We start from the raw sequence: 24,255 nt of genomic DNA, 5'->3' as shown, positions 1-24,255 counted from the left end.
TACCTCGGAATTAACTTAACCAGAGACGTAAAGGACTTACATTCTAGAAACTATAAATCACTCTTGAAAGACATTGAAGAAGACATAAAAAGATGGAAAGATATTCCATGCTCATGGATCGGAAGAATTAACATAGTTAAAATGTGCATGCTACCCAGAGCAATCTACACTTTCAATGCTATCCCGATCAAAATACCAAGGGCATTTTTCAAAGAACTGGAACAAATAGTCCTTAAATTTGTATGGAACGAGAAAAGGCCCCGAATCTCCAAGGAACTGTTGAAAAGGAAAAACAAAGCCTGGGGCATCACAATGCCGGATTTCGAGCTGTACTACAAAGTGGTGATCACAAAGACAGCATGGTACTGGCACAAAAACAGACACATAGACCAATGGAACAGAATAGAGAGCCCAGAAATGGACCCTCGGCTCTTTGGGCAACTAATATTTGATAAAGCAGGAAAAAACATCCGGTGGGAAAAAGACAGTCTCTTCAATAAATGGTGCTGGGAAAATTGGACAGCTACATGCAAAAGAATGAAACTTGACCACTATCTCACACCATACACAAAAATAAACTCCAAATGGATGAAAGACCTCGATGTGAGACAGGAATCCATCAAAATTCTAGAGGAGAACATAGGCAACAACCTCTACGACATTGGCCAAAGCAATCTTTTTCATGACACATCTCCAAAGGCAAGAGAAACAAAAGATAAAATGAACTTATGGGACTTCATCAAGATAAAAAGCTTCTGCACAGCCAAGGAAACAGTCAGAAAAACTAAGAGGCAGCCCACAGAATGGGAGAATATATTTGCAAATGACACTACAGATAAAAGACTGGTATCCAAGATCTATAAAGAATTTCTCAAACTCAATACATGAGAAACAAATAAACAAATCAAAAAATGGGCAAAAGATATGAACAGACACTTTTCCAATGAAGACATACAAATGGCTAACAGACACATGAAAAAATGTTCAAAATCATTAGCCATCAGGGAAATTCAAATCAAAACCACACTGAGATACCACCTTACTCCAGTTAGAATGGCAAAAACTGACAAGGCAGGAAACAACAATTGTTGGAGAGGATGTGGAGAAAGGGGATCCCTCCTACATTGTTGGTGGGAATGCAAGTTGGTACAGCCACTCTGGAAAACAGTGTGGAGGTCCCTTAAAAAGTTAAAAATTGAGCTACCCTATGATCCAGCCATTGCACTACTGGGTGTTTACCCCAAAGATACAGACGTAGTGAAGAGAAGGGCCATATGCACCCCAATGTTCATAGCAGCATTGTCCACGATAGCTAAATTGTGGAAGGAACCGAGATGCCCTTCAACAGATGACTGGATTAAGAAGTTGTGGTCCATATATACAATGGAATGTTACTCAGCTATCAGAAAGAACGAATTCTCAACATTTGCTGCAACATGGACGGCACTGGAGGAGATAATGCTAAGTGAAATAAGTCAAGCAGAGAAACACAACTATCATATGATTTCTCTCATCTATGGAACATAAGAACTAGGATGATCGGTAGGGGAAGAAAGGGATAAAGAGAGGGGGGTAATCAGAAGGGGGAATGAAACATGAGAGACTATGGACTATGAGAAACAAACTGAGGGCCTCAGAGGGGAGGTGGGTGGGGGAATGGGATAGACTGGTGATGGGTAGTAAGGAGGGCACGTATTGCATGGTGCACTGGGGGTTATACGCAACTAATGAATCATCGAACTTTATATCGGAAACCGGGGATGTACTGTATGGTGACTAACATAATATAATAAAAATCATTTAAAAATAATTTTTAAAAAATCATATGAACTATTTTATTGTCAAAAGTATAAATTTTGTGGTTCCTGCTGTGTACATTTTATTGACCATAACTCAGTCACATAAACTCACCTAAATGCAATGGGGTGGAGAATGGAGACATGTAATTTCACTGCCTATTTAAAAAGAGGATAACTATCTTAGGAATATCTCTAGTGTATACCAAAGAAAATACAAGTTAGAAGAATTAATTCTTATGGGAATATTTAATAAGAAAAGCAGTGGAAACTTTAGGTCAAGAAAAAGTTACTGAATAAATTTGGGACATTAACAAAATAAGTATTAGAGGGAAGAAATTACCTCTTGTGCCAATAAATTCAACTATTAGGTCTGATAATGCATATTTATGTTCTTTTCAGACTGGAGGAAAGAATTTTTCCAAGCTGGTGAGTCATTCCCTGATGGTCTACGAGGGCCTCTACTCTTTATGCTCCAGCTCAGTCTGAGGAGAAGTTGCTGGAGGGCAGATGAAAAACTCCAGTGAGAATATATACACCTCCCACAGCCCCAAGATATCTCAGGCTAACACAGCTATCTCTGCTTCCAGGATCACTCTAATTTTTTCAGAGAATATTATTCTGTCTTTCAGAGAATATTATTGTCTTTGCAGCAAATGTTATTCTAGATCCAGCTACCGCCCATCCTGCCCTCATCTTGTCTGAAGAGAACAGATGTGTAACCTGTGGAGAAAAGTCTCAAGATCTACCTAAGGACCCACAGAGATTTAATTCCCTTCCCTGTGTTCTGGGTCACCCTGTCGTCACCTCAGGGAGGTTCTACTGGGAAGTAGACATCAGAGACAGTGGAGCTTGGGACCTAGGAATATGCAGGCATAATGTAATGAGGCAGGGAAGGATTTGTGTAAAACCTGAGGATGGTTTCTGGGCCATCAGGTTTTATAAAGATGAGTACTGGGCACTCACCTCTCCAGAAATGCAACTTACTCTCAAAGAGCACCCTACCAGAGTATGTATTTTCTTAGAATATGAGAATGGACGTATCTCATTCTATAATATGACAGATGAATCCCACATGCACACCTTCTCTCAAGGTTCCTTTAATGGGTCCGTAAGGCCTTTTTTCAGGCTTTGGCTCAATGATTCAAAACATTTGACCATCTGTCCAGCACCTAAAGCATAACCCTTACTGTGGTCCCTCCCCTGTATTCGGAGCATCCCAAGACCTTCAGTGTGGACTGAAGCATGAGGACATGACATGAATTTGTTGGATATGTAATTTACAAATATTTTTTACTGGCCTGAAGCTTGTTTTTTCATTCTCTTAACAGTATATTTTGCAGATAAAAGTTTTTATTTTAAGTTCAACTTATCCTTTATTTTATGGATCATGATTTTTGCGGTGTTTCAAACACTATTTGGCTTAAAGAAATCAAAGAGTTTCTGCTATGTTTTTAAAAAAATTATAACTATTTAACATTTTATATTCAGATCTATAATCTACTTTGAATTAGATTTTTGTAAGGTATAGAGTTTGAGTCAAGTTTAACTTTTTTGCATATGGATATCTGTTATGGATTGGATTGTGTCCCCAAAAAAGATATGTTAAAATCCCAATCCCTGGTACCTGTGAATGTGACCTTATTTGAAAGTAGGGTCTTCACAGACCTTTGGAAAGAACATGAGATGCATCATCATTATACAAAACAAATTTTATATATATAGTATCCCACTAACGGGTAATTTAAAAGTGAAATTAAATGCAATATAATTTAACAGGACATAAGAAACATACACTGCCAAATAATACATGTAACAAAGGATGCCATATATACAAATGGCCAATAAACACATTATATACAAAGGATATATATACAAATGGCCAATAAACACATTAAAAACTGTTTTTTTTTAAATTTTTATTTTAATTCCAGGTAGTTAGTATACAGTATTATATTAGTTTCAATTGTACAATAAAGCGATTCAACAATTCCATCCATCACATCATGCCAAGTGCACTCCTTAATTCTCATCATCTATTTCACCCATCCCTCCACCCACTCCCTTCTGGTAACCACCAGTCTGTTCTCTACAATTAAAAATCTGTTTCTTGGTTTGTCTCTCTCTCTTTTTTCCCTTTGCTCATTTTTGTTTGTTTCTTAAATTCCACATATGAGTGAAATCATATGGTATTTGACTTTCTCTGACATTTCACTTGACATTATACTCTCTAGCTCCATTCACGTCATTGAAAATGGCAAGATTTCATTCTTTTTTATGGCTAATATTGCATTGTGGAATCTTCTTTATCCATTCATCAATCAATGGACACAGGCTGTTTCCATACCTTGACAATTATAAATAATGCTCCTGTAAACATAGGAGTGCATATATCCCTTTAAAAAAAGTATTTAGTACCATGCAAATTAAAACCACAGTGAGATACCACTACACACTACCAGAATGAGATACCACTATACACCCACCAGTAGATGGAATTAAAAAGAGTGACAGCACCAAATGTTGAGAGACTGTGAGACAATGAAAACTTCCATACATTGATGAAAGGAGTGTTTAAATGATACAACCAGTTTGGACAATATGTGCCTATTGAATATATGCCTATCCTATGATTGAATATATGCCAACCTATGATCCATCAATATCTCCACCAGGTATTTATCCAAAAATATGAAAACATGTTTATGAAATTACTTGGTTTGATTATCCAGAATATGTTTACTTATTGTTCAATGCTATAATACAAAAACAGAAAAGGTTCAGAATTGCTCACCCATACAACAAAGAAAAACAAACCTGTTAACTGAAGTTTAATAAATCTTTATACCTCTCCTCATTTTTAGCCTGAGTTTATACTCAAAATAACTGTATTTAGGAGTTAATTGGATGAATTTTATTTCCTTTCAGTGTGCTTCTATTGTTCATGAGAAATATGGTTAATTGTATTTGTTACTGCCTGTATTTTAGGGTTGTTTTCTCATCTTTGTTGATTTGTTTTTAAATATACAAGGGAGTAACATGTTTTCAAGCAGTCAAAACTATACAAAAGGTATATGAGGAGGAGGTTCACACCCTCCCAATAATTCCATCTACACACAGCATTCTTCTTTCTGATCCCACCCCACCTCCATAGCTAGTCAAAATTGTTAGTTTCTAGTTTATCTTACTGTTCAAAATAAAGAAACAGCCCAAAATGGTGTCACTTAGTTTAAGGGCCCAAATCAGTCAACTAAGACTTAATACCTTACTTAGCCATAGTTTTAACACCCCAGAAATGTGACATGGAATTTTTTGTTCAGCAGTATCAAATTTACTGTTAGACCCCTACTGTTCCCCTCAGGTGGTGACCTTGTCTAAAACGATGGATTTCTTTGCTGGTAATTTCTTTTTTTCACTTCTTCTCTATCTTTAAAAGCTTTTCCTTTTCTGTAGCCTTTTGAAGCTCCCCTCTACTTGCTAGATGGGATGCTGCATGATTTAATATTTACTTGATTGGTTTTTTGTTATTTGACAGATTTGGGGCAGTGGTGGGATTCAAAATGAACTTCCGGCAGCATTTGGAAGCAACAAGAAACACAGGCTTGGTACTCGCAAACCCACTGAGTTCACTGTCTTTCTCGTGTTTCTGAGGGCTGTGGGTAAGCTCCCCTCAGTTCTGAGCTCTGCTCTTATTGCGTTCTAGTTCCCAATTTAATCGGCTTTCCTTTACAGAGCAGGTAAGCTAGAGCTGGCTGATGATTATGCTTGGAGCACAACTGAGTTGGCAGTTCTGCCTGTAGCCAGTTGAGTCAGCAGTTTTGCCTGGACCCCAACTGTGCTGGTAGAAGGGTCTGCACAGAACCAAGCCCCTAGCTTTTCAGACCACAATTTCCCAGGTGGAAAACCTCAGCAAGCCATAGGAATTGTCAGTGGTATACACAAGACTTGGCGAGGACACAATAACATCTCTTAGTTACTGCCAATAATTAAGGTGCACATGTTTGTCTTATTTTGTGTGGATAAAGGCTATTGCTAGTGGGGATCTTGGAAACCAAAAAGCCACAAAAATTTGTGAATGTAGGTTGAGTATTTAAAGGCTGCTAGAATGCTTGCCATCTCAAGAAGACTCTGTAATAGGATAAGTTGGTCACAGAATGGGTTAGACTGACATTAAATCACTTGTCAACCACAAGAAAATTTTTGTGTAAGACTGATAGAACTGCTACTGCTCTCCTCTTTTCTCCTTTGAGTATTCACTCCACCAATTCTATCTGAATTGTTTTTCCGCTCTGAAAAGACTACAGAACTGTAAACAAAACCCACCAAGTTAATGGTCTTTCAAACACCTTCATATCTACCTTCAAAAGACGGATCCCATCTGTGCCCCCCCACAGTTGAAGAAACAGGCATTTTCTGGTAAACTACAATTTTATTCCCTTAAACAACCAAGGAGAGACTGGTAAATACCAGAGCCTGCAGAACATAGCCCAGAAAAACTGGCAGCCAAAATCAGCTTCTTCCGAATCTCTATCTGTAGTGCCCAGTCAAGAGAGGAAAATAAAATTTCATATTGTTCCACTGGCTATTTACCTTTTCTCTCCCGGGGATAGTTATTACTTTCGCATTTGTCTCATTTTTGTGTAACTGAGGTTGCTTTTCTTCCTCTCTGGAACATGCAGACTGTTCGTTCTTTCTTTTGGTTGTCATTGGAAATGACTCTGCACTTTGGGAAGGTAATCAATCTCCTTTGCACCCTCTTTGAACACTCCTCTTATACCCCGTGGGGGTTATCCAATATTGCCAGAAATATTTAGAATTAAAACTGTGTACCTAGAGGAAAAGAAGCAAGTTGAGGATATTATAGTTGGATAAGTAGATCAGACTATGATGCCATTTTAAGTTACAATCCATTCTTTGAAAAAATTGAAAGCAACTTTCCTTATCTTACAAACATTGGCAAAACTAGAAATGCAGCTCTGAAGTTTTAAAAATCAGCCACATGACTGAGATAAAACACAAGGGTACTGTGCCACCTAGCAGGCAGATAGCTCAGACACAGACAGGATGAAGGCAGGGATGTGATGGAAGCCAGGATTCTGTGAGTGCTTCTTGAACAGTGGCAGGTGAGAACTTTCTGCTTCAGGGAGGAGAGAGAGCGGGGCCAACACCATTTTGCCTCAACTCATCAACACTGACAGACTTCAGTGAGCAACACCATGCCCCCCAGTGGAGGCTGGAGCTACCTATTCCAAGACCTGCCCCCCTGTGCCCTACATCTTTACTAGGGCAAGTCTGCCTGAGAATGAGTGCAACAGTTCCCCCCCCACACACACACACACAAGAAGACCAGCACAGACCCCTCACATGTACCAAGTCAAGTGATCAGAAACTAGTGCAAATCTTCACCTATAGGAGAAATAGAATCTAGCTTCCTTTAACAAGTAAGCCAAACACATCGAGTTCAAACTTGCCACATACTGGACAACACTCCCCATTACAGACAAGGAGAAATTCCTCAGAGGACTGACCTGAGTGAAAGAGCAGTCAAAACACACCACCAGAGTGCACACTCTGAAACACCTTCTGAAGCACCAGGCCCAAGAAAGTACAGGACCTTCACTCAATATAGCCATTTCTCTCAGGGGCAGGAATATAATATGCCAACAAACTGGACAATCTGGAAGAAATTGACAAATTCATAGAAACATATAAACTACCAAAACTGAAATAGGGAGAAATAGAAAATTTGCACAGAACCATAAGGAGCAAAAAAAAAAAAAAAAAAAATTGAATCAGTAATCAAAAATCTCCCAACAGAGTTCAGGGTCAGATGGCTTCCCAGGGGAATTCTACCAGACTTTTAAAGAAGAGTTAATACCTATTTTTCTGAAACTGTTCTAAAATATAGAAAGGGAAGGGAAACTTCCAAACTCTTTCTATTAGGCCAGCATAACCTTGATTCCAAAACCAGACAAAGACCCCATTCAAAAGAAGAATTACAGGCCAATATCTGCGATGAACATGGATGCAAAAATTCTCACCAAGTTACTAACAAATCAAAGACAATAGTACCTTAAGAGACTTATTTACCACAATCAAGTAGGATCTATTCCTGGGCTGCAGGCGTGGTTCAGTACTCACAAATCAATCAATGTGATACACCTCATTAAAAAAAAGAAAGGATAAGAACCAAGGAGGTACTTTGCTTTAAAGAAGAAAGCTTTTAGCTTGATTTTCTAGTTTAAATATGTGTGGGGCCCATGACGCAGTGAGGTGTAGTGAACCCATGAGGGCAGATCAGGGGAAAGGGTAGACGGAATGTTATTCTCAACTGAGTGTATGTCTCTACTTCATTCCTGCTCATTACTCACAAGGAGGCTTTGGAACCTAGACTCTTCAAAACCTCTTAATATGAGCCATAATCAAGCAGTTAGGGCCTTCGATCTTTTCCTGTTCCTCCTCACTGGCATCTAATTATTATTGTCTTGCCCTATCCAGCTAGAAAATATTTTTAATTATTAGATTTCCTGGTATCATGTCCCAGACATCTCTCCCAATATGCTTTGACATATTATTTTTGATAGTGCTGACATTTGTTAACTTACCATGGCAAAACTGATCACCTATCTGAACTTTTTTTATCTCTTTGAAATTTATATGATACATGATATCCCTGAAATAAAAACATTATTTTAATAAAAGCTGCAAGGATCGAGTAAGTTGCTTAGGCCAACCAATGTGGAATACCTCACCAATTGAGGCAATATTTTAAAAGATTTAGGTGCATGCTCTTATTAATGAGGTATTAAAACTTACTAACACCAGAAGGCACGTATGTGTCCTAGCTTGTGAAGTTATGAATCCAATATTTCATTTCATTGAACCACATCAGACATTCCTAACAAGGGAACCATCATACACAGGTACCCCTTAAGAACTTTCACTATGTGATCTGGTGGCTTGGAGCAGCTGGTTGAACGAAATGATCTACTTCTCAAGGATGGCAACATCCTGGGGTGATTTGGCAGAAAGTCCACCAGATTCCCATTTCCTGTGCAATACCTAATAGCAGTACTAACGGCTTGAATTCCTGCGTGACTAATTATGGATAAACAAATATCCTTTAGGGCAAAGCTACAATATTCTGAATTCCTAATTATTGAAACAACAGTAGCCATTTCATCATTTTATAGTGCTTCAGACTGAATAAACCAATAACTTCACTGAGACAACCAGTCGGTGAGACACTTGGGTACAGATCAGCAATCAGAACAAAGGAAGATGAAGAGAAAGACATTAAGGTTTGCTTGTGGCCCACATAGAGATTCCTTGGAGGAAAATGAAGCTTCAGGGGGCAGAGCTACATTCAGGGGAGTAATACAAGGAAGCCAAAAAAGCAATCCTCAAAAGAGATATGTGAATCATTGGAGGATTTAATTTCTACATTTTCTGCTATAAGTACTTAAAAATTCATATATCCTGATTCTCCTAATTTAAAGTAATTATAGAAAAGAAGGTTTTTGTTTGTTTGTTTATTTGTTTTTAACAAATAAACCTAATTCCTCTATTTGGTTATAAATTAATATATGTATTTAAAATTATAAATTTGAAAATGAGGATTCTCTAATTCTTTCTTTTATCTCCAGAAAGGATTTATTTATTTATTTTTATTATGTTCAATTAACCAACATATAATACACCATTAGTTTTTGATGTAGTGTTAAACAATTCATCAGTTGCATATAACACCCAGTGTTCATCACCGCTCGTACCGTCCTTAATACCCACCTGGTTACCCCAATCCTCCACCCACTTCCACTCTGGAACCCTCAGTATGGTTCCCAGAGTCCAGAGTCTGTCATGCTTTATCTCACTCTCTGATTTCTTCCCATTCCATTTTCCATCCCTTCCCCTGTAGTCCTCTACACTATTCCTTATGTTCCACATATGAGTGAAACCATATGATAATTATGTTTCTCTGCTTGCTTACTTCACTCAGCATAATCCCTTCCAATTCCCACCATGTCAATGCAAATGGTGGGTATTCATCCTTTCTGATGGTTGTATATATGTAATATTCCGTTGTATATATGGACCACATCTTCCTTATCCATTCATCTGTTGAAGGGCCTCTCGGCCCCTTCCACAGTTTGGCTATTGTGGACATTGCTGCTATGAACTGATTTCTGTGCATTGATTTTGTATCCTGCCACATTGCTGAATTGCTGTAAGAGTTGTAGTAATTTGGGGGTGGCGTCTTTTGGATTTTCCACATAAAATATCATGTCATCTGTGAAGAGAGAGAGTTTGACTTGCCGATATGAATGCCTTTTATTTTTTTAGTTGTCTGATTGCTGAGGCTACAACTTCTAGTATGTTGAACAAAGGTGCTGAGAGTGGGCATCCTTGTCATGTTCCTGACCTTAAGGGGAAAGTGCTGGTTTTCCCCCATTGAGAATGATATTTGCTGTGCTTTTTTCACAGATGCCTTTTATGATATTGAGGTATGCTCCCTCTATCCCTATACTCTGAAGAGTTTTAATCAGGAAAGGATGCTGTATTTTGTCAAATGCTTTTTCTGCATCAATCGAGAGGATCATATGGTTCTTGTCTCTTCTTTTGTTAATGTGATCTATCACGTTGATCAATTTCCAAATGTTGAGCCACCCCTGCATCCCAGAAGCAAATCCCAGCTGGTCGTGGTGAATTATCCTTTTAATGTGCTGTTGGATCCTTTTGGGTAGGATCTTGTTGAATATTTTGGCATCCATGCTCATCAGGGATATTTGTTTGTAATTCTCCTTTTTGATGGGGTCTTTGCCTGGTTTTGGATCAGGGTAATGCTGTCCTCATAGAATAAATTTGGAACCTATCCTTCCATTTCTATTTTTTGGAACAGCTTCAGTAGAATAGTTATGATTTCTTCTTTAAATGTTTGGTAGAATTCCCACTTGGAAGCCATCTGACCCTGGACTCTTGGTTTTGGAGAAGTTTTTGATTACTGTTTCAATTTCCTTGCTGGTTATTGGTCTGTTCAGATTGTCTATTTCTTCCTGTTTCAGTCTTGGTAGTTTATAAGTATCCAGGAATGCAACTATATCTTCCAGACTGAGTAGTTTGTTGGCATATAGATGCTAGTAATAAGTTCTAATAATTGTCTCTATTTCCCTGGTATTAGTCATTATTTCTCCCCCTTTCATTCATGATTTTATTAATTTGGGTCCTTTCTCTTTTCTTTGGTTAAGTTTGGCCAGTGGTTTATTGATCTTATTAATTCTTTCAAAGAACAAGCCTCTAGTTTCACTGATCTGTTCTACTGTTCTTCTAGTCTATTTCATTGATTTCAGCTCTAATCTTTGTTATTTCTCTTCTCCTGCTTGTTTTAGGCTTTATTTGGTGTTCTTTCTCCAGGCCTTTTAGGTGTAAGGTTAGCTTGTGCATTTGGAATTTTTCTAAACTTTTATGAGAGTCTTGGATGGCTATGTATTTTCCTCTTAATACCACTTTTGCAGTATCCCATAGGTTTTGAACTAATGTGTTTTCATTTTCATTGGTTTGCATAAATTGTTTAAGTTCCTATTTAATTTCCTCGTTGACTCATTCGTTCCTTAGCAGGATGCTTTTTAACCTCCAAGGGCTTGTGTTCCTTCCAAGTTTTTCTTGCAGTTGAGTTCCAGTTTCAAAGCATTTTGGTCTGATATCATGCAGGGAATAATCTCAATCTTTTGGCATCAGTTGAGACCTGATGTGTAACCCAATATGTGATCTATTCCGAAGAAAGTTCCATGTGCACTTGAGAAGAATGAATATTCTGTTGTTTAAGGATGGAATGTTTTGTATATATCTGCGAAGACCCTCTGGTTCAATGTGTCCTTCAAAGCTTTTGTTTCTTTGTTGATTTTCTGCTTAGATGATCTGTGTATTGCTGTGAGTGGAGCATTGAGGTCTCCTACTGTTAATGTATTATTATTGATATGATTCTTTATTTTGGTTATTTGGCTTATGTAGTTGGCTGTTCCCATGCTGGGGGCATAGATATTTAAATTGTTAGATTTTCTTATTGGATAGACCCTTAAGAATGATATAGTGTCCCTCTACATTTTTACTACAGTCTTTGGTTTAAAATCTAATTTGTCTAATATGACCATTGCTACCCAGGCTTTCTTTTGAGTTCATGGTAAATGGACTTCCATCCCCTCACTTTCAATCTGGAGATGTCTTTAGGTTCAAAATGAGTCTCTTGTAGACAGCATATGGATGAGGCATGTTTTTTTTTTTTTTATCCAATCTGAAACTCTGTGTTTTTTGGTGGGAGCATTCAGCTTGTTCACGTTGAGAGTAATTATTGAAAGATGAATTTAGTGCCATTGTATTACCTGTAAAGTCCCTGTTTCTATAGATTGTCTCTGTTAATTTCTGGTCTGTATTACTCTTGGGGTCATTCTTCTTTTATAGAATCTCCCTTAATATATCTTGCAGGGCTGGCTTGGTGATCACATATTCTTTCAGTTTCTGCCAGTCCTGGAAGCTCTTTATCTCTACGACTATTCTGAATGAAAGCTTTGCTGGATAAAATACTCTTGGCTGCATGTTCTTCTCATTTAGTATCCTGAATATGTCTTTCCAGCCCTTTTGGGCTTGTCAGGTCCCTGTGGATACGTCTCATGGTATTCTGATGTACCTCCCTCCATATGAAAGAAATCTCTTCCCCCTAGCTGCTCTCAGGATAGCTTCCTTGGCTCTAAGATTTGCAAGCTTCATTATTATGTGTTGGGATGTCGATCTATTTTTATTGATTTGGGGAGAGGTCCTCTCTGCCTCTTGGATATGAATTCTTGTTTCCTTCCCAAGATTAGGGAAGTTCTCGGCTATGATTTACTCAAATATACCTTCTAGTCCTCCTTCTCTCACCACCCACTTGGGGATCCCAATAATTCTGACATTGGAACGTTTCATAGCATCATTGATCTCTCTTAGTCTATTTTCATGAGCTACTGGCTGCCTCTCCCTTTCCTCCTCATCTTCCTTCTTTTCTATCAGCTTATCTTCTAGATCACTGATTTGTTCTTCTGCCTCATTTACCTTGGTGATTAGAATATCCAGTTTAGACTGCATCTCATTCATAGCATTTTTAAGTTTGGTCTAATTAGATCTCATTTCTTCCCTTAGAGATTCTATATTGTCACTAATCCTTTTTTCAAGCATAGCTATTGACTTCATGATTGCTATCCTGAAGTCTGTCTCTGACATCTTGCTTATATCTGTATCCCTTAGTTCTGTGGCAGGGGACATTGTGTCTGGTTCTTTTCTTTGTTGGGAGTTCCTCCTCATAGTCATTCTGTTGAGAGTTGGTTGAGGGAATGGACAGAGTCCAAAATATCAACCACTACCCAAGCAAAATAAACCTTAGAAAAAATCTGAATTGTTTAAAAGCTACCACAATACGCCACCAAAGCCAAGATAGTCCAAAACAATAAAAAAGAAAGAAAAAAAAGGGTGGGATGTGGAGAGAGATTATAATCTCTCAGGGTGGACAAAGCAGGGTATTCTGCCTGTTCCTGATTCATTTTTGTCTCTGTGTTAGAAGACACTATATCCCAAAATTGCAGAGAAGTCAGAACGTATATATATATATATATATAGTCTTGATAAAATTGAGGGTAGGGGAAAAAAAGATGGCAGTGGAGTAGGGGACCCTATTTCAACTGGTCCCCTAAATTGAGCTAGATATCTACCAGACCATTCTGAACACCCATAAAATCAGTCTGAGATGTAAAAAGATACATCTGGATCTCTACAAAAAGGACATCTCCAGCAGTTGATCTCAAGGTATGAAGTGGGGAGCTGAGATTCTGTGGGCAGATACTGGAAGATAAACAGAGGAGGAGGAAGCCTCCATGCCCTTGTGCCCAGAAGGCAAAAGCCTCCCATGCTGGGGACTGGGCACAGACTCACAGACTGGTATTGGTGGGAAAGGACTTTAGGGCAGCTCCCCCAGACTGAAATCTGAAGCTACGGGGGCATGCGTGTGAACAGGTGGTGACTGGTGGTTTTAGAAGCACAAAGGTCAGAGACACGCCCAGCTCTGGGAACGAGGGCTGGGAGAGCTGCTGTGGGGCACGCAAACCAGGATGCTGTGGGTTTTTAGTAGCACAGACAGCAACAGAGTCAGCGTGGCCTGGAGAGCTCAGTGAAGAGCAGACTGTGATCTCTCTGTTCTGAGACAGAGGTTTGGATATGGTCACTTCTGCTCTGACTCTCAGAAGAGACACGGAAAGCTGCCAGGGAAAGCTGTCAGAAAACAAAAGCCCCAAAAAACTGGTTTTCACTGACCCCATTCCTCCTCCAACAGGGGGCAGGGCAACTCTGCCCAAACAGGATTGCCTGAGTATCAGCATGACAGGCCCCCTCCCCCAGAAGATAGACTGGAAGAACAAGAGGATCACATCCCTAAGGTCCCTATAAAACAGGTGCATCTTGCTTGGGTTGTGGTCACTAATTCCGACTCTGTACATGCCCTCAACCACCCCTCAACAGAATGTCTAAGAGAAGGAACTGCCAAGCAAGGAACAAATCAGAGATTATGGCCTCTGCCACAAAAACTAATGGATATGGATATAACCAAGACGTCAGAAACAGACTTCAGAGTAACAATTATCAAGGCGATATCTAGGCTTGAGAAAAATATTAAAACAATATAGACTCTCTAAGGGTAGAAATGAGATCTAATCAGGCTGAACTTAAAAATGCTATGAATGAAATGCACTCTAAACTGGATGCTCTGACTGCCAGGATAAATGAGGAAAAAGAATGAATTAGTGAGTCAGAGGATAAGATGGTAGAAAAGAAGGGAAACAAGGTAGCATGGGAAAAACAAATTAGAAGCCAAGGTCTCAAACTGAGAGATTAGTGACTCAATGAAATGTTCCAATATCAGAATTATTGGGACCCCTGAGGGAGAGGAGAAAGAGACAGGTCTAGAAGATATATTTGAGCAAATCATAGCTGAGAACTTCCCTAATCTGAGGAAGGAAACAAACATTCATGTCCAAGAGACAGAGAGAACCCCGCCTGAGATCAATGATATTAGACTGACACCATGACATAAAACAGTACAGTTTGCAAATCTTAGATCCAAGGAAACAATCTTGAAAGTGGTGAGGAGGAAGATATTTCTTACGTACAGAGGGAGGTACATTGGACTAACATCAGACCTGTCCACAGAGACATGGCAAGCCAGAAAGGGCTGGCAAGACATATTCAAGGTACTAAATGAGAAGAGTGTGCAGCCAAGGATACTGTATCCAGCAAGGCATCATTCAGAATGGATGGCGAGACAAGGAGCATCCAAGACCGGCAGAAGCTGAAAGAATATGTGACCACCAAGCCAGCCCTACAAGAAATATTAAGGGGGAGTTCTATAAAAGGAGAAAGCCCCCAAGAGTGATATAGAATAAAAATTTACAGACACAATCTATACAAACAAGGACTTCACAGGCAACATGATGACAATAAAATTGTATCTTTCAATAATCACTCGCAATGTGAATGGCCTAAATGCTCCCATAAAATACCACAGGGTTGCAGATTGCCTAAAAAGATGTCCCATCCATATGCTGTCTACAAGAGACTCACTTTGAACCTAAAGATACATCCAGACTGAAAGTGAAGGGATGGAGAACCAGTTTTCATGCCAACAGGCCTCGAAAGCTGGGGTAGCAATTCTCGTATCAGACAAATTCGATTTTAAGCTAAAGACTGTAGTTAGAGATACAGAAGGACACTATATCATTCTTAAAGGGTCTATCCAACAAGAAGATCTAACAATTATAAATATTTGTGCCCCCAACATGGGAGCAGACAATTACATAAGCCAGCTGTTAACCAAAATGAAGAGACATAGAGATAATAATACGTTAATAGTAGGGAACCTCAACACTCCACTCTCAGCAATAGACAGATCATCTAAGCAGCAAATCAACAAAGAAACAAGAGCTTTGAATGACAAACTGGACCAGATGGACCTCATAGATATATACAGAACATTCCACCCTAAAACAACAGAATAATCATTCTTCTCAAATGCACATGGAACTTTCTCCAGAATAGACCACATACTGGGTCACACATCAGGTCTCAACTGATACCAAAAGACTGAGATAATTCCCTACATATTCTCAGACCACAATGTTTTGAAACTGGAACTCAATCACAAGAAAACATTTGGAAGAAATTCAAACACTTGGAAGCTAAAGACCATCCTACTTAAGAATGTTTGGGTCAACTAGGAAATCAAAGAAGAACATAAGCAATTTAAGGAAACCAATGAGAATGAAAACACATCAGTCCAAAACATATGGGATACTGCAAAGGCAGTCCTAAGAGGGAAATACGTTGCCATCCAAGCCTCACTCAAAACAATAGAAAAATCCTGAATACACACTCTATATTTACACCTTAAACAACTGGAGAAGGAACAACAATGGAGGCCTGAGCCACACACGAGAAGAGAATTAATTAAGATTAGAGTAGAGATCAATGAATTAGAAAGCAGAAATATAGTAGAGCTGATCAACAAAATTAGAAGCTGGTTCTTCGAAAGAATTAATAGAATCGATAAAACACTGGCCAGATTTATCCAAAAAGAAAAGAGAAATGTCCCAAATTAATAAAATTATGAAAGTGTATAGATCACGACTAACATCAAGGGAATAGAAACAATTATTATAAATTATTATCAACAACTATATGCAAATATATTAAGCAACCTGGAAAAAATGGATATATTCCTGGAAACCCATAAACTACCAAGACTGAAACAGGAAGAAACTGACAACCTAAATAGACCAATAACAAGTAATAAGAATGAAGCAGTGATCAAAAACCTCCCAAAAAATGAGTACAGGGCATTAAGGAGTCCATAGGGGAATTCTACCAAACATTCAAAGAAGAAATAATACCTATTCTCCTAAAGCTATTTCAAAAAATAGAAACAGAAGGAAAGCTACCAAACTCGTTCTATGAGGCCAGCATTACCTTGATCCCAAAACTAGGCAAAGACCCCATCTAAAAGGAGAATTACAGACCAATATCCCTGATGAATAAGGATGCCAAAATTCTCAACAAGATCCTAGCTAATAGGATCCAACAGTACATTAAAAGGATTATCCATCATGACCAAGTGGGATTCATCCCTGGGATGCAAGTGTGGTTCAATATATGCAAATCAATCAGTGTGATAGAACAGATTAATAAGAGACAAGAATCATATGGTCCTCTCAGTTGATGTAGAAAAAGCATTTGACAAAATACAGCATCCTTTCCCGATTAAAATCCTTCAGAGTGTAGGGATAAAGGGAAAATTCCTCAATTTCATAAAAACCATCTATGAAAAGCCCACAGTGAATATCATTGTCAATGGGGAAAGGCTGAGAGTCTTTCCTTTATGATCAGGAACAAGACAAGGATGCCCACTCTTGCCATTATTGTTCAACATAGTACTAGAAGTCCTAGCAGCAACAATCAGACAACAAAAAGAAATGAAAGGTATTCAAATTGGCAAAGAAGAAGTCAAACTCTCTCTCTACAGATGACAGGGTACTTTATATGGAAAACCCAAAAGACTCCACCCCCAAATTACTAGAACTCATACAGCAATTCAGCCATGTGGCAGGATACACTAACAATGTAACTGTAGAAAGAGATATTAGGGAATTGATTCCATTTACAATAATACCAAAAACGATAAGATACCTTGAAATAAACCTAACCAAACAGCTAAAGGATCTATACTCTAGACACTGCAAAACATTTATGAAAGACATTGAAGAAGACACAAAAAGATGGGAAAACATTCCATGCTCATGGATCAGAAGAATAAGCATTGTTAAAATGTCTATGCTACCCAGAGCAATCTATACTTTCAATGCCATCCCGATCAAAATACCAATGACATTTTTCAAAGTGCTGGAACAAACAATCCTAAAATTTATGTGGAACCAGAAAAGACCCTGAATTGTCAAGGAAATGTTGAAAAAGAAAAGCAAAGCCGGGGGCATCATGTTGCCTGATTTCAAGCTATACTACAAAGCTGTGATCACCAAGGCAGCATGGTACTGGCACAAAAATAGTCACATAGATCAATGGAACAGAATAGAGATCCCAGATATGGACCTTCAACTCTCTGGTCAACTAATCTTTGACAAAGCAGGAAAAAACATCCAATGGAGAAAAGAATGGTGCTGGGAAAATTGTACAGCTATATACAGAAGAATGAAACTTGACCACTCTCTCACACCAAACACAAAGATAAATGCTAAATGGATGAGAGACCTTGATGTGAGACAGGAATCCATCAAATCATAGAGAGAACATAGGCAGTAACCTCTTTGACATTGGCCACAGCAACTTCTTTCAAGACACGTCTCCAAAGGCATGGGAAACAAAAGCAAAAATGAACTTTTGGACTTCATCAAGATAAAAAGCTTCTGCACAGCACAGGTATAGTCAACAAAACAAAGAGGCAACCCATGGAATGGGAGGAGATATTTGCAAATGACACTAGATAAAGGGCTGATATCCAAGATCTATAAAGAACTTCTCAAACTCAACACCCAAGAAATAAATAATCAAATTTAAAAAATGGGCAGAAGATATGAACAGACACTTTTCCAAAGAAGACATTCGAATGGTGAACAGACACATGAAAAAATGTTCAACATCATTAGCCATCAGGGAAATTCAATCAAAACCACAATAAGATACCACATTACACCAGTTAGAATGACAAAAATTGACAAGACAAGAAACAACAAATGTTTGAGAGGATGTGGAGAAAGGGAAACCCTCTTACACTGTTGGTAGAAATGCAAGCTGGTACAGCCACTGTTTTAGAAAACAGCGTGGACATTCCTCAAAAAGTTAAAAATAGAACTACCCTACAACTCAGCAATTCCACTACTAGATATTTACCCCAATGATAGAGATGTAGTGAAAACAAGGGGCACGTGCACCCCAATATTCACAGTAGCAATGTCCACAATAGCCAAAATGTGGAAGGAGCCGAGATGAATGGATTAAGAATATGTGGTTCATATATACAATGGAATATTACTCAGCCATCAGAAAGAATAATACCCACCATTTACATCAAAATGGATGGAACTGAAGGAGATTATGCTAAGTGAAATAAGGCAAGCAGAAAAAGACAATTATCATATGATTTCACTTATTTGTGGAACATAAGGAATAGCAGGGGGGACATTAGGAGAAGGAAGGTAAAAATGAATGGGAGGCACATCAGAGGGGGAGATGAACCATGAGAGATATGGACTTCAGGAAATAAACTGAGGGTTTTAGAGGGGAGTGGGAGGGGGTGGGTTAGCCTGGTGATGGGTATTAAGGAGGGCATGTATTTCATGGAGCACTGGGTGTTATATGCAAACAGTGAATCATGGAACACGACATCAAAAACTAATGATGTACTGTATGATGAATAACATAGAATAATAATAATAATAATAATAATAATAATAATAATAATAATGATAAAGTTGAATAGAGTGAAAAACAGACTAGTATGGGGCATAAATCTATGAAACATATATGTGAAAAAAAGTTTAGAAGTGACTTAAAATCATAGGTTGGGAAATAAGAATCTATTTGAAACAAGAATATGGTTTTAAAAAAAAGAAAAGAAAAAAGGAAAAAAAAAAGAATAAGAAATGAACTAAAAAAGAAATGTAAAATCTTAGCCTGATCTACAACCAAGTCGTGAGGGAAAACCTGGAGCTTTCTTTGTTATTTTCCCCTGGTGCTGGAGTTTTACAGTCCTATGGGAGATAAGCTTATCATCACCTGTTCTTCCACTCTGTCTTCTGAGGAGGGTTGCTGCTCTGCTTCTCAGGAATCTTTCCTGGGTGGAGTTGCCCCACCCCTTGTCAGGGGCATGGGCTTAATATTAGCTAGTTGGCTGCATGGCTTTTTTTCCCTGAAGCCTTTCTGCTTTTCTTTGGACAGTCAGAGCAAACATGGCCATGGGCGAATCTCCAGTCCTGAGCCACAACCTCATGGTCCCCTCGCCCCAACAAATCCTCCAGGTCGAACTGTCTCCACCTCTGTGAGCCCTAAACTCCTCAGACTCACACATATCCTGCCCACCGCACCTCTCCCAGGGGAATCAAGGGGACTGGCAAGTGTCTCTGTGCTTTGTGACTTTGCAGTTGCTAGCAGCTGTGGGCTCATGCATGCACCCTCTTCCACAGCTCCCAGATCATGCTGGGTGCTGCCCCAGTGTCCTTTCAGGGGTCACACTGCCCTGAGAGCTGTCCCTGTCATGGGCGTAAGCCATTTTAGATCTCCCCTAGGATGTTAAACATCCTGTACCGTCTAGTCCTTTTCAGAGTGATCAGGCAGAGGGTGGTCTCCCTACCTGCTTGGCTCGCAGTTTATGGTGACCAGAGCTGAGTCCCTTCTGGGCTCGCTGACCATAACCAGTCTCCCCACCCCACTCCCCACTTGGGCACTCCATCAGTTCAGGCTCCCCCATTCTTTCTGAGTCTCCTGGAATCCTGAGACCACAGTGATCCACTTAGAATTCTGCCCTATTCATCCCCTGTGCCATTTTCAGAAGGGGGTGCATCTCACTAGAACACATTTCCAAGGGTCCTGATTTTTTGCTCCAGTGTTGTATCACCTTCCAGTGGCCAGTTTATGGAGGCTCCCTCCCTCCTCCATTTATCTTTGGATATTCCCCCCCAAAGATTCAAGTTTCCACACCTCCTACCTTGCAAAAAAGTAGTCTTTTTTCTGCTTGTGGAGATCCAGATGAATCTTACATCTCAGGTTGAATTTGTGTGTGTTCAGAATGGTTTGATAGATATCCATCTAAATTCCAGGGACCAGATGAAACGAGGTCCCCTACTCTGCCACCATCTTGCCCCCCACCCTAATTCTTTTTATTTAAAATGTTATATAGAGGGGCACCTGGGTGGCGCAGTCGTTAAGCGTCTGCCTTCGGCTCAGGGTGTGATCCTGGCGTTCTGGGATCGAGCCCACATCAGGCTCCTCCACTAGAAGCCTGCTTCTTCCTCTCCCACTCCCCCTGCTGGTGTTCCCTCCCTCACCGGCTGTCTCTATCTCTGTCAAATAAATAAATAAAATCTTTTTTTAAAATGTTATATAGAAAGGATAGTCATAATAGGTGGAATTTGTCTTCTGTCATACATAATTTAATCAAGTTAAACAGGGAAAATTCACATTAAAATTTATTCCACTTAAAAATATAGTTAACTGGGGTACCTGGGTGGCTCAGTTGGTTAAGTGACCAACTCATTTGCTCAGCTCATGATTTCAAGGTGGTGAGATCAAGCCTGATGTCAAGCTCCCTCCTGGGTGTGCAGCTTGCTTAAGATTCTCTCTCTCCTTCTTCCTCTGTCCCTTACCCCCTCTTGTGCTCTCTCTCTCAAAAAAAAATTGTAATTAATTGCTAGCTTACATTTATGGTTAAATGTGGAGGATAACAGCAAGATAATACTCCTTATCCAACAACTTGAAAAATTAGTAAATTGAATGAGAATCTTATATTTAAAAAAAATTAAAAGGCTGAGGAATTAATATTGACTTTCTGAACTACCTTAGTGATTCAATGACCATTTTATTTCCAGGGGCATTTGCTCATTCTGTCAAGGGGTTTGGCCCAAGCAGAGGGACTATGCTTTTGACAGCACATTTGACAATGAGGTGGACCTGGAGAAATGAATTAGAAAGTAGAGACTCTGAAAATGAGGGTTATAGTTTTCCATGGGACAATTACTAGGTGCTGGGGCGGTACAGAAGGTCAGCAGAAGCAAGAAGAGAGAAGAGGGGGGCAGTGTAAAGTTTTCTATAATTTTGAGATGCAAGTAGCATAAATTAACAAAATTAAAACAAGTTGGTTATCAAGGAAATTGTTCTCTGACCATTACAAGGAACAAACAAATTATGGTCCCCTGATTTGATATGCAATTTAATTCCATTGTTGGAAATAAATTTTGAGAGAATGCTATGAACCTGTAGAACTGTGTACCATGGCATTTCCTGATCTGCCTCAGTAGGAGGTGTGACGCATCAACTGGAGGTCAGGTGACAGTAGGTCAACCATGGAGTCCACACTTAAGGCAACAGGAGCATAAAATCTAAAGTGTGGAAAGAAGAAATATAACTCAACAGAAGTGCTAAAAACTAAAATGCAAAGAAAATTACACAGAGAGTTGATATATCTGTTTGAGACGGTGTCTTAAATTTAAAAAGCAGAAGTAGTTATGCTAAGTGAAATAAGCCAATCAGAGAAAGACAATTATCATATGTTTTCACTCATACAAGGAGCATAAGGAATAGTGCAGAGGCCAATAGAGGAAGAGAAGGAAAACTGAATGGGAAGAAATCAGAAAGAGAGGCAAACCATATGAGACTCTTGACTCTGGGAATGAGCATTGTGGAAAAGGAGGTAGGTGGGGAGATGAGGTAACTTAGTGATAGGCTTTAAAGAGGGCACATGATATGATGAGCACTGGGTGTTATATTCAGCTAATGAATCATTGAACATTATATCAAAAACTGATGATGCACTATGCCTTGGCTAATTGAGTTTTAATAAAAAAATTTACTTTATATGCAACTAATGAATTGTTGAACACTACCTCAAAAACTAAAGCAATAAAACTAATGCAATAAAAATTACAGAAAAAAAGTAGTTGATTTTACCAAGAAAGGTCAAGATTTAAAGTGAAGGAGCTCTAGAAATGTCTTTATTGATTTTTTTCTGGCCTCCATAAAGATTAATGGTAGAGAGGGGCGCCTGGGTGGCACAGTCGTTAAGCGTCTGCCTTCGGCTCAGGGCATGATCCCAGCGTTCTGGGATCGAGCCCACATCAGGCTCTTCCGCTGGGAGCCTGCTTCTTCCTCTCCCACTCCCCCTGTTTGTGTTCCCTCTCTCGCTGGCTGTCTCTGTCAAATAAATAAATAAAATCTTAAAAAAAAAAAAAGATTAATGGTAGAGAAACCAGCTCCCCTGCTCTAGTCAGCAGTGGCCAAAGTCTCTCAGTTGAACAGTTCAGAATTATAGTAGGTTTACTTGGTGTAAATTCCTGATACTTTTAATGGATTTTTTGTGGTAGAACTTGGGTATTACTTTTTGGCTTAGATTTTTCCTATTTAACTTTTTTTTCTTTTACACTGACCATGGAGCTAACAATTCAACCAGTAGTAAAAGAGTTATTAGCAATTATTAAGCTCGTAGGCTGAGACATGTGAGAAACAGCACCTGGACTCCTGATATCTGTGCAGTTGCAAGGCCATAAATTCCTTCAAGTCCCTGAAATTCTCCAAAGCAAAGAAGTTTGGTTTTTTTGTTTTGTTTTGTTTTGTGGAGTTTGCCCTTCTGATAGTTCCTTGTTCATGCAAGACCATTAAACTAAAAGAGCAGCCTCCAAATAGCACAGTTTTGCATTTCTAATCTACAGAGTTTGTACCCACATTTTCTCAAATCTAAGTGACAGGAGGAGAAGGTGGGTTGGGAATTTATCTCACTAACTTATGCAATTTCCCACCTGAGAGGGAGGACCATGTGAGGTTTTTTCAGACATGGAACAAACTACTTCAAGGCCAAAAATATCCATGATGCTGATATCAGTGTGAGGAGATGAGTCAGCAGGGCCAGTTGGGGGTCTTCAGTCCCTCAGTTTGATTCAAATCTGGGACCAAATCCAAGAAATCAAGAGATATCTAGTAAATTCAATTGATGATCCCCAGGATTTAGTATGTTAAACTAAGTTCAAGTAATCCAACAACACATGAAAGGTGGGTAGTTCCTGAGTTCTTGCCTGGAACAACTATTAGAAGTTCTGATTGAATTTTGTGGACTGACATCATTTAATGCATAGCGTAGCCTGGAGAAAACAAGCCTGATGATTGTAAATATATGCAGTTGCTTTTTGCACGGACAGGTTATAAACAGTTCTGGGGCTTGAGATGTAAAAGTAAAAATCAGCTACTCTCAACATCCTGGGGATATTTTTTGTAATCTGGGGGATTAATTTTGCTAGACTACAAAAAATTGTAGAGGTAGCAGATATATACAGTCCTTACTCTAAACAAGGTAAATATGTTGACTCCGGAAGTTGGTGTGAGAATGTTTCACTTAAATTTCTACTATATGCTGTTGTTTTGAAAATAATAATATACACAATAATAGCAGAGGAAAAGGCAGACATTCTTCAGAGGGTGTTTTAGTGCATGTGCATGTGTGTGCGTGTGCATTCACACTCAAAAGCAGATAAGTATCTGGATTAAATACTGTCTTTATGGTCATATGAGATTTTTATTACCATCATATAAAAGGAGAAGGGCAAAGTACCAGATAGAGTACACTCCATGATATTCCATGTCCTTAGGTCACTTTCATATTCCTGTTGGTTGCAGT

The 24,255-nt window shown here is 39.0% G+C and overlaps 1 protein-coding gene across 1 annotated transcript in view; it reads left to right on the top strand.

The window, feature by feature from the left end:
- Positions 1–3,119, top strand: part of LOC130542237 (butyrophilin subfamily 2 member A2-like) — a 45,001-nt gene extending 41,882 nt beyond the window's left edge. Inside the window, exons 8-9 of the mRNA XM_057304956.1 lie at positions 2,199–2,225; positions 2,450–3,119. Of these exons, the coding sequence (XP_057160939.1) occupies positions 2,199–2,225; positions 2,450–2,979 (557 nt within the window). The 3' untranslated portion in view covers positions 2,980–3,119. The remainder of the gene's footprint in view (positions 1–2,198; positions 2,226–2,449) is intronic.
- Positions 3,120–24,255: the final 21,136 nt, after the last annotated feature.

Source organism: Ursus arctos, unplaced genomic scaffold, assembly GCF_023065955.2.
Source record: "Ursus arctos isolate Adak ecotype North America unplaced genomic scaffold, UrsArc2.0 scaffold_31, whole genome shotgun sequence".
Lineage (NCBI taxonomy): Eukaryota > Metazoa > Chordata > Mammalia > Carnivora > Ursidae > Ursus > Ursus arctos.
Note: the sequence above shows the minus strand (reverse complement) of the source record. Positions and strands in the feature narration are given on the sequence as shown.